This window comes from Takifugu rubripes, chromosome 21, assembly GCF_901000725.2.
Source record: "Takifugu rubripes chromosome 21, fTakRub1.2, whole genome shotgun sequence".
Classification (NCBI taxonomy): Eukaryota; Metazoa; Chordata; class Actinopteri; order Tetraodontiformes; family Tetraodontidae; genus Takifugu; species Takifugu rubripes.
This window is the reverse complement of record NC_042305.1, coordinates 1707676-1718116: the sequence shown is the minus strand read 5'-3', so window position 1 is coordinate 1718116 and position 10441 is coordinate 1707676. Positions and strand designations below refer to the sequence as shown.

The following is a 10441-nucleotide window of genomic DNA, read 5'->3' as shown; positions in this document are numbered from 1 at the left end:
TAAGCTGGGGGGGGGAATTGAGGGGGATGAAAACAGGACAAACAATTTATTTTGCAGTCCAGACTTTGTTTGAGTTTGGAATAAATATTGGACCTATGTCTCCAGGCTGTATTCTGCTGCCTGAACGAGAGCTTCTGGTACAGTAGGCAATGGTGAAGCACACCTGTACACGCGCGCATGCACGCACGCACGCACGCACACACACACACACACACACACACGCACACACACACACACGCACACACACACACACACACATACAAGCACACACGCACACGCACACACTCACAAGACCCTGAAAATGGATATAAACTTAGAGCAGGGGGTAGTTGACAGCAGGCTGTATTGTTACTGTGGTGTTGCTGTAGTGTTAGTACAGTTGGTGTGGTGTTGTGTTAGTGTAGTGTTGCTCTAGTATTAGTGTAGTGTTAGTACAGTGTTGCTGTTGTGTCAGCGTAGCGTTGCTTTAGTGTTGTTGTAGTGTTGGTGTAGTGTTGCTCTAGTATTAGCGTAGTGTTAGTAAAGTGTTGCTGTTGTGTCGCTGTAGTGTTGGTGTAGTGTTAGTGTAGTACTGGTGTAGTGTTGTGTCGCTGTAGTGTTATTGTAGTGTTGTGTTAGTGTAGTGTTGTTCTAGTGTTAGTGTAGTGTTGCTATAGTGTTAGTGTAGTGTCGCTGTAGTGTTGCTATAGTGTTAGTGTAGTGTCGCTGTAGTGTTGCTGTTGTGTCTCTGTCATGTCACTGTTGTGTTGCTGTAGTGTTGCTATAGTGTTAGTGTAGTGTCGCTGTAGTGTTGCTGTTGTGTCTCTGTCGTGTCACTGTTGTGTTGCTGTAGTGTTGCTATAGTGTTAGTGTAGTGTCGCTGTAGTGTTGCTATAGTGTTAGTGTAGTGTCGCTGTAGTGTTGCTATAGTGTTAGTGTAGTGTCGCTGTAGTGTTGCTGTTGTGTCTCTGTCATGTCACTGTTGTGTTGCTGTAGTGTTGCTATAGTGTTAGTGTAGTGTCGCTGTAGTGTTGCTGTTGTGTCTCTGTCGTGTCACTGTTGTGTTGCTGTAGTGTTGCTATAGTGTTAGTGTAGTGTCGCTGTAGTGTTGCTATAGTGTTAGTGTAGTGTCGCTGTAGTGTCTCTGTTGTGTCTCTGTTGTGTCGCTGTTGTGTTGCTGTAGTGTTGTTATTGTGTTAGCATAGTGTTGCTGTAGTATTGTTATTGTGTTAGCGTAGTGTTGTTATTGTGTTAGCGTAGTGTTGCTGTAGTGTCTCTGTCGTGTTGCTGTAGTGTTGTTATTGTGTTAGCGTAGTGTCGCTGTAGTGTCACTGTTGTGTCGTTGTAGTGTTGTTATTGTGTTAGCGTAGTGGCTCTGCTTCTGCACACATTCCGGACCTCATCCACTTCCTCATCCGCCTTGAGCGCTTTGTTCAAACTGTGGTTCGTTTGACAACAACAGGTTCTGTTCAGATCACTGACGACAAACAGACACATCAGAAACCATCTTTTTTATAGTTTTATATGGAATAACTGTTTTATAATATTATATCTAATAACCTTGCTCATAGTCTTGTTCAGTACAACCTTTAGAATCTACGACAGTCCTGTTATTGGTGTTGCAACATTTAAACACCAACACCTGGACACCAACGAAGATAGTCGTGAAATAAAGACATTTTTCCTGTCAATGATGGCTAATCTAAAGAACTCAGAGGATTACGTTGCGAGCTCCATCGGGATCTGAACACACATCAGGAAACCTTCGGAAACATAAAAGTTGGAACCCGTCAAGAACTGCTGGCTCCTCGTGATAAAACTGTTCTTGATCATATTCTGGTAAAGTCAGACATTTATGAAGAAATGACTTTCATGTGTCTGATCTTTGATTGGTGTCTTTTATTAGACCAGTTGTCGTCTTTATTTAGTTCCTGCAGGTCAAACTTCCTGTAATATTTTGCATTGAACTGGGGCGTCTGAGCACTTTGAGCTGAGCATCAGAATGTAGTGGGCAGGAAACAATGACATCAGAGTGAGGAAGGAGAGCGGCCCAGACATGGGGGAGGGAAGGACAGAGGGAAAGAAAAATGCTCTATTCCAGCAGGCTCACTAGGTACAAATGGTAACAGATTCAGCCAAGTCCCTGGTGCTCCTTCCTCACGGGGCACGTGGACATCCCACTGATACAAGAGAAATAAACTCTAATAGGAAATTAGCCTCAGCGTCACATCACCCTCACAAAGAATCCACGCGTGAGCTGTACGAGCAGTGAAATTTGGCCGAGGGAACTTCAATTTCAGGACAAATCGGCAATAAAAACCATTGGCCGCAGCATTTTTCCATCATGTATGTGCTGTGATTCAGCAGATCCACCAGAGCTCGGTCATCTGGCTCAGTGGAGCTGAAGTCTAATCGAGGACAGATGTCAAAGCACCAAAGACCACGGAGACATCCCGAGTCTGTCGGGATGTGAACCCTGTCTCCCACACACAGAAATCCCCCTTCTGTGTCCTCACTGGAAAATAGGAAGTGTGTTGTTTATTCTGAAGGAACTTCAGTTTCTTCTTCAGTCATATTTCAGGAATGTGATGACAGAGGACACTTCAGCTGGGTTGCGCTCTACAGACGACATGTTTCTCCAGTTTTTGGACATTTTCTTTGGATGGCCTAGTAAATATCGGACTTTCTTTTCTTCTGGGAAGTGCAAGTAACCTGATCTCTGGAGAAACAGTCACAGCATTAAAGGTGGTTGTTGTGTTCACAGCCAGAGATTTCTAAGAAAATATAGATCACACTTTATTCATTAAACTACATCCAATTTGAAGGAAACAATAAATAAAGCTCTAAATTCCTACTGCATCCCAACCTCCACAAGACTCCACGGCCAGTTTAAAGCCACTCCTCAATATTGGCAGCTGCCACCAGCATTAGCTTAACATGAAACAAAAAAAATAGTTCCAGAAGGGAGGAAAGTCAGGCTGAGCCTCCGAGTCAGAGACCCAAACATCCGGATCTGGAAGGAGAGCCGACAAGCTGGTGCAGCGAAATGCTGAGTATAAAGTTTATAAGAGGAGGGGGGTCTTCAGGAGGCTCTGAGGGTCCAGGTGCATACTGCCAGATTGTAGCAGTAACCATGGCAACAGGGGGTAGGGTAGCGGAAACTTGATTGGACCCACATTTACCCACATTTCTGCACTTCAGGAGTAGAACCTGAAACTGTCACAAGTCAGTGTTTGTTGGGGAGGATCAATTAGCTTTGGTCTTCGCCTTGAGAAGGCATTCATTCATTCATTCATTCATTCATTCATTCATTCATTCATTCATTCATTCATTCATTCATTCATTCATTTCATCTACCTCGGTGAACTATCATACAGCCATGAAAACCCCACCACGGTAAAAGTACATTAAGCATGAAGAGCTAAGCTATAACTGAGGTCTGCGGGTGTGAACCTTTATTAATACTGGTATCATTTAATGAATCGCTTGGTTTTTCGTCTCCGCAGACCCAGAGGCAGGGCGTCATCCCACCCAGAAGGTGGCGCTGTTGTACAGACCAGCGCGAAACAAAATAGCGGGCCTGAGACGACCGTGATCATTTTTCTTCGAAAACCATAACCACAGTTCATTATTGCACATTTTATAGTCACATTTATATTTGTATGCACGTTTATACTTCAGGCATTTAGCTACAGATGCATCCAGGGCATTTATTTAGTCTCAGATCAGGCTAAACAGGGAGTTTCGACTGGTAACCATGGTGAACGGAAGTGCGTCACTGACACCAAGTCACGAGGGCACCAGTCAGCGGAAGTACGTCACGGCGACCCCGGAAACATGCTGCTTTGAGTGTAGTGCGCTTTGTTTTGATGGAAGAGCTGCCTTCAGGTTCAAGATGAAAACTGTCTTGATGGTGGCAGAAAAGCCCTCCTTGGCTCAGTCCATCGCCAAAATACTCTCCAAAGGTGCGTACAAAACAATGCACAGTAAGATGCTTTCATCAATAGTTTATTGGTTACGTTAGTATATCGCTGCCCTGCGAACGCGGTTATTTCATTATATTGTCATTTACAAGACAAGTTCGAGGCAAAGAAGTTTGGAGTCTGTTGTTACAAGGACTCTTCTTTATTTCAAGCACAGAGGTTATACTTTAATTTCTGATGTGTGTTTTTGATAGCATCAGAAATCCTTGTGATGGCTCGTATCTACGCGTACACGTCCATATAATGTCTGCAACCTTGACACATTTACATGTATTTCAGCAGGTCACCATGATCAGCTGTTCCTGGAGAACGCACATATGCACGCTATGGTGATGAGCTCAAAGTCCAGAGAGTAGCTGGATGTTGGGAAGCAGTTGGGATTTTTCTTGAGGACAGGCATCCTGAGGGACACAGGGATGGTCTCCAGACCAAAGGTGTTCTCCAGCCGTTACAGGAGTGTCTGGTGTGGCAGCTGGCCTCGTGGATGACCTGAGGCACCCGGTTCAAATCAATGTTCTCTCTGTTGAGCAGGAAAAAGAGATTTGAGCTTTGATTCAGTCACTGCTAGACGTCTGTTGTTACATCGCTGAGCTCCGTACTTGGTATTTACTGAAAGAGGCTACGAGCGCACGGCACGTGCACCGCTGCTCGTGTGTTCTGACACCAAACATGAATGGAACGAAAATGTAGGAAACCAATATCTGAAGCTACGTGTAATATGATGTATGCCATTAATGGCAACATCCTTTGTTATTATTATTTTTTTTTAAAATTGGGGTTAAATAGGAAACATTTTGATCACTTCAAAGTTTCTTTTCTCGTGTCTGCAGGCCTCTAGATTCTTACTATTTATTTACTTACTTTATTGATCCCACAAGGAGAAATTTGGTTTTGCTGAGAAGCTTCTGGAAATGTCAATGATTTCCAACTCTTTGTCCCATAATCTCAACGTTTAAGAAGCAGCTTTCTTAACTACTCAAAGAAATTGATAGAAAAGAGTTTAGACGGGACGGGACGTTGACTCACACGTAGGTCCAGCTGGCGATGCTGCGCTGGTTGATGTGGCTGGGCAGCTCCACCAGTTGGGTGTGGTAGTCCTGCAGGCTGTACGTGCAGAAAGACTCGTCCACACAATGATCGGTGAACGGCATGGCCACGCAGCCGTGGAGGGCCAGCACGCACAGCAGGAAGACGCGCACCAGCTGCGAACACAAAGTGCCGTCATTTGTGTTTTCTCCCTTTCACTTCAGGTTTCATTTCTCGGGCACTTTAAAGACAGACACCTTGACCAAAGTGTGGACCAAAGGAACTTAAGAAATAAAAGAAAGTACAGAGCAAGAAAACAATGCAGCAGGAAAAGGAGAGTTATTTATAGTTATATTGTCTTAAAGTGTGTTTAAAGCAAATACTCCGTTATTTTCTAGCCAGTTAGCAGCTGTCGCAGGTGAAGGGATGAGGGATCCAAGCTAGCACAGCCGCGGTGGTCTAAACGAGCCCTAACGAAGGCACCCCCCCCCCCCAGTCTCCTTTCTAGTCGCCCACGTTGTCCACAGCGTTGGGACTGACACCCTCGTTGGTTTTATGTGGGTAAACGTTCTCCACCAGCCAGGTGGAAGAACTTCTTGCTGATTTTAGCACTTTTGTTATTTCTATGTAAGCACATTTAAAATCAGCACTGTAATGAGTCCTTTTATCTTTCTACCTGTACCTGGCAGTCAGCTTTCAAACGAGCCCGAGTCGCTGGAGAAAATCCTTATCTTCCATTTTAAATGGATGGTGTGTGGTTCAGTTACAGGCTGAGCTCCAACATTTACAACCACATCACATTGTGATTAGCAGCAAGGTTCCTTCTTACCTGCAGCTGTTCCATGACTGAAGGTTCTGATGGTAGATTGGTCTCCTCCTGGGTTTAGGGTTCATCTACAGCGTTTCTGCTCCGCCGTTTATTTATATTCACCGTTCGTGTGGGTGGACACGACCTTCTGGTGTCTGGTCCCCAACTCACATGTACTCTCCTGTCATTTAGCATAAAACCTTGAGAGAATAATTCTATTCAGAGAGGAGCAGGTAGAGGAGTTAATGGATGCCCTCAGAGGTTTATGATAGAAATGGAAAAAATGAGTCGAAATCCTCCATTTCCCCTTTTAAAATCCCAAGCCTAATGTGTTCTGAGAGTTTAAACTAGGGGGGAAATGAACTTCATACCCTTGAAGTTGACATGCAGCATGGTTTGGATCTTTGGATTTGACTTTGCTTCTGCTTTTTCTGCCATTTTGAGTAGATCTGACAGCTTTTAACTTTCTCTTTTAGGAAACTGTTCAAGCCGCAAAGGCCTGAATGGAGCCTGCTCCGTTTATGAGTACACCGGCTCTTTCCTGGGCCAGGCGGCGCACTTTAAGATGACCTCTGTCTGTGGGCATGTGATGAGCCTGGATTTCATCGGTGGGTTAATGATGCCGTGGAACTCCTTCCCTCCTTAAAATCTCCTTAAATCTTACAGATTTCTCACCGATGAATTTCCATTTAATGCTGAGTTTCCATTCAACTCCCACTGCTTCCATTTTAAGGCAAATACAACAACTGGGACAAGGTGGATCCTGCTGAGCTGTTTAGTAAAGCTCCCACAGAGAAGAAGGAGGCCAACCCTAAGCTCAACATGATCAAGTTCCTTCAGGTGCACCTTAGAGTGGTCCTGGGGACCGATTCCTGTGTTGGGGGGGGGTCAGGTGGAGGCGGCTGTCTCACCTGGGTCTGTTTCTGCTGGGTTGTCAGGTAGAAGCCAAAGGATGCTGTTATGTGGTCTTATGGCTGGACTGTGATAAAGAAGGCGAGAACATCTGTTTTGAGGTAACGTCTGGGCACGTGCACGCAGCGATGGCGCTGGGGTAGTAGAGCCGCCTGTCATTTCTCCTTCCTGGCAGGTCCTGGATGCCATTCAGCCAGTCATGAACCAAGGGAGCACCAGGGAGAAGAGTGTTTATCGTGCAAAATTCAGTTCCATCACCGACACGGACATCTGTAAGGCCATGAACTCCCTGGGTGAGCCCAACCAGAACGAAGCGTTGGCAGTGGATGCACGGCAGGAGCTGGATCTGCGCATTGGCTGTGCCTTCACACGGTACGGTGGCTGCTCCCTCTCTCCAGCCTTCGGAGAGGAGCGTCCTCTCAGGGTTTGCTGGTGAAACGGTTTAACGAGGCAGTAATGAGTCCGCTCGTCTAATGTCTGCAGGTTTCAGACAAAGTATTTTCAGGGCAAATATGGCAATCTGGATTCTTCCTTGATCTCTTTTGGCCCGTGTCAGACGCCCACACTCGGCTTCTGCGTGGAACGACATGACAAGATCCAGTCTTTTAAAGCAGAGACTTACTGGATCCTCCAGGCAAAGGTAAACCCCCCGTTTGGCTCCCTCTGACCCAGCAAGGCTCCCATCCAGACGGATCCGACGCATCCTGACGGACACCTTTGCGTGTGTTGCTTAGGTGTTCAAAGGAAAGGACAACCCGCTGACCCTGGACTGGAGCAGGGTGCGGGTCTTCGACAGAGAGGTCGGACAAATGTTCATCAACCTGACCAAGACATCCAGGGAGGCCCAGGTAGGTTCTGCTCTGATCTCAGTGTAACACCAGGAGGGGGGGGGGGGCTCCCCTTTATGATGAGTCCAACGAATCTGTTGGCCGTCGGTCTCATCTTTCTGGCCCTTCTCTCGTTGCAGGTGGTGTCAGTAAGTAAGAAGGAGAAGGTGAAGCAACGGCCACAGGCCCTGAACACGGTGGAGATGTTGAGAGTGGCCAGTCAAGCTTTAGGTATGGCCTCTTCAGCCCGGGCGGCGGCCACACGTCGTGTTCTGCTCCGTCCAAACAAACTCCCGGCTCATTAGTTTTCCATGAAGCCGGTTACAGCTTCGGTTGTGTGTGTAGGAGTAGATCCTCTAGGACAACAGAGGGGTTTAATGCTCTTCAACGATCCTCTTGATGTTTCAGGCATGGGTCCCCAGCACACCATGCAGATTGCAGAGCGCCTGTATGTCCAGGGCTACATCAGCTACCCCCGTACGGAGACAACCCACTACCCAGAGAACTTTGACCTGAAGGCAGCGCTGAAGCAGCAGAGCAACAGTTCCATGTGGGCAGAGGAGGTGAGGGTCCACCTGGGTCAGTGATCCCCCTCGCACATTCCATGAGCCGCCGCGGCTTCATCAGAGCTGCGCTGCTGTTGCCTCGTCAGGTGAAAGCTCTGCTCTCTGGAGGCTTGAATCGACCCAGGAAAGGGAGCGATGCGGGCGACCACCCACCCATCACACCCATGCGCTCCGCCTCAGAAGCGGAGCTGGGTGAGTCTGACGACGGAGCACAACAACCTGGAGATTTGCCCCGGGGTCGTAAACTAACCCAGTTTGTCCCGCCTCTCTCAGGCTCTGATGGCTGGCGTCTTTATGAGTACATCACACGTCACTTCATCGCTACGGTGAGCCAGGACTGCAGGTACCTGCAGACCACCATAGACTTCCTCATCGGCACAGAGGCCTTCTCCTGCACTGGGAAAACCCTGATATCAGCAGGTGCGTCCACATGATCTGATATCAACTGTGCTTCTGTGGCCAAAGGATGCTTCCTTTTGGGAGTCAAACAAATGTGACGTAATAATATGAATGTGGTGAATAGTAGATGTCCCTTCCATTTAGAATACTGAGTTCTGTACTGGAACCGGTCCTCTGATTTCATCGCTGTGGTTCAATCAAACGGTGAGAGTCTGTGGCTGCTTCTTAGCTTGTGTTTGTTTCCTGGGCAGGTTTCACGGCTCTGATGCCCTGGCAGAGCATCCCTCTGGAAGAGTCCCTGCCGGCCTGTGAACGCGGAGACGTCTTCACCGTCGATGAAATCAAGCTGGTGGAAAAGCAAACCAAGCCGCCCGATTACCTGACCGAGGCGGAGCTCATCACGCTCATGGAGAAACACGGCATAGGTCAGCTGTGGGCTTCATCCATACCCCTTTTGTTAAAGCTAATGCTCCATTTAGCCCCTTTCCTGCGTACGGAAATCCACATCAAATGTCTTTCCCTTTGTCCTGTCTCCGTCCTCCAGGGACGGACGCCAGCATACCTGTCCACATCAACAACATCTGCCTGAGGAACTATGTGACGGTGGAGAGTGGCCGAAGGTTGAAGCCCACCAACCTGGGCATCGTCCTGGTGCACGGCTACTATAAAATCGGTCAGTTAGCTTTTATAGACGTGTTTATTGGTCAGGATCCTGGACCTCGCCCACATTAAACATCTTCTTTTATTTAGGAAAGAGCCACACAAGTTTCATTTTAAAAACTATCAACAAAGTTAGCAAAGAGTTTCAAGTGCTGAATGAAAGATAATCTGACGCTCCAGAGGCGTTTCATGTGTGTCGGATTCCTCCGGAGAAGCAGGATGTGTCTCGAAAGAGTTAAACTGGAGTCGTTCGGGGGAAATTCCCAAGCGAGCTGTTAAAGGGCCCCTTTTCTCTGGGCTCCTTTGTCAGCGTTGTGATCCTGTCTGTCCAAAAACTGTCCACCCGTGCTGGACAAAAGGAAACTAGGTTTAAGGAAGCAGCTGGGCAGCAGCGGCATCAGTCAGCATCCGTTCCTCTCTTCAAGATCTCAGTTCTTTTCTGATGGAGCTCTGAGGAAACAACCTCAAAGACTAACAGGCACCATGTCCAATGTCCTAAACACGTCTAGAACCTTTAGGGTGGGAAGAACTTTGAGATTTGTTGTGGAATTAGAAAACCTGCCGCTCATCAACGAAGGTGTGCGTGAGGTTGAGGGTGAAGGTTGCATCTCCACAGATATGGAAGCACATTAGGACAAGCAAGAGCAGCAATACTTAGATAATTAGATAATTAGATGGCCTTGGACAAGGCCAAGAGTGCCAGTTAAAGGGTCTGGTGAACATAGGAGAAGGTTGCGGGCCTACAAGGGAGGTTTTAGATCAATACTCAGGCCTGGAACTAGAGGGGGAGCTCCTCCTGCAGGTGATGGAGCCCCAGCAATGCGTGGAGGATGAGGGCCCGATGATTGGACCCAATGACTGGACCCAATGACTGGACCCAATGACTGGACCCAATGGTTGGACCCAATGACTGGACCCAATGACTGGACCCAATGGTTGGACCCAATGACTGGACCCAATGATTGGACCCAATGGTTGGACCCAATGGTTGGACCCAATGACTGGACCCAATGGTTGGACCCAATGGTTGGACCCAATGACTGGACCCAATGGTTGGACCCAATGACTGGACCCAATGATTGGACCCAATGATTGGACCCAATGGTTGGACCCAATGACTGGACCCAATGACTGGACCCAATGGTTGGACCCAATGACTGGACCCAATGATTGGAGTCGCTGTCATTTGCAGATGCGGAGCTTGTTTTGCCGACCATCCGCAGCGCTGTGGAGAAGCAGCTCACCCTGATTGCCCTGGGCCGAGCCAACTTTCAGCAGGTC

General features: G+C 47.6%; 1 protein-coding gene across 1 annotated transcript in view; it reads left to right on the top strand.

The window, feature by feature from the left end:
• The first annotated feature begins 3803 nt into the window (after positions 1-3803).
• top3b (DNA topoisomerase III beta) overlaps positions 3804-10441 on the top strand; it is a 10130-nt gene continuing 3492 nt past the window's right edge. Inside the window, exons 1-14 of the mRNA XM_029829385.1 lie at positions 3804-3944; positions 6273-6404; positions 6530-6636; positions 6735-6809; positions 6884-7080; positions 7192-7348; positions 7443-7556; positions 7676-7766; positions 7944-8098; positions 8188-8293; positions 8375-8521; positions 8752-8925; positions 9045-9173; positions 10353-10441. The exon at positions 10353-10441 is cut by the window's right edge and continues 61 nt beyond it. Coding sequence (XP_029685245.1) covers positions 3875-3944; positions 6273-6404; positions 6530-6636; positions 6735-6809; positions 6884-7080; positions 7192-7348; positions 7443-7556; positions 7676-7766; positions 7944-8098; positions 8188-8293; positions 8375-8521; positions 8752-8925; positions 9045-9173; positions 10353-10441 — 1743 coding nt within the window. The 5' untranslated portion in view covers positions 3804-3874. The remainder of the gene's footprint in view (positions 3945-6272; positions 6405-6529; positions 6637-6734; positions 6810-6883; positions 7081-7191; positions 7349-7442; positions 7557-7675; positions 7767-7943; positions 8099-8187; positions 8294-8374; positions 8522-8751; positions 8926-9044; positions 9174-10352) is intronic.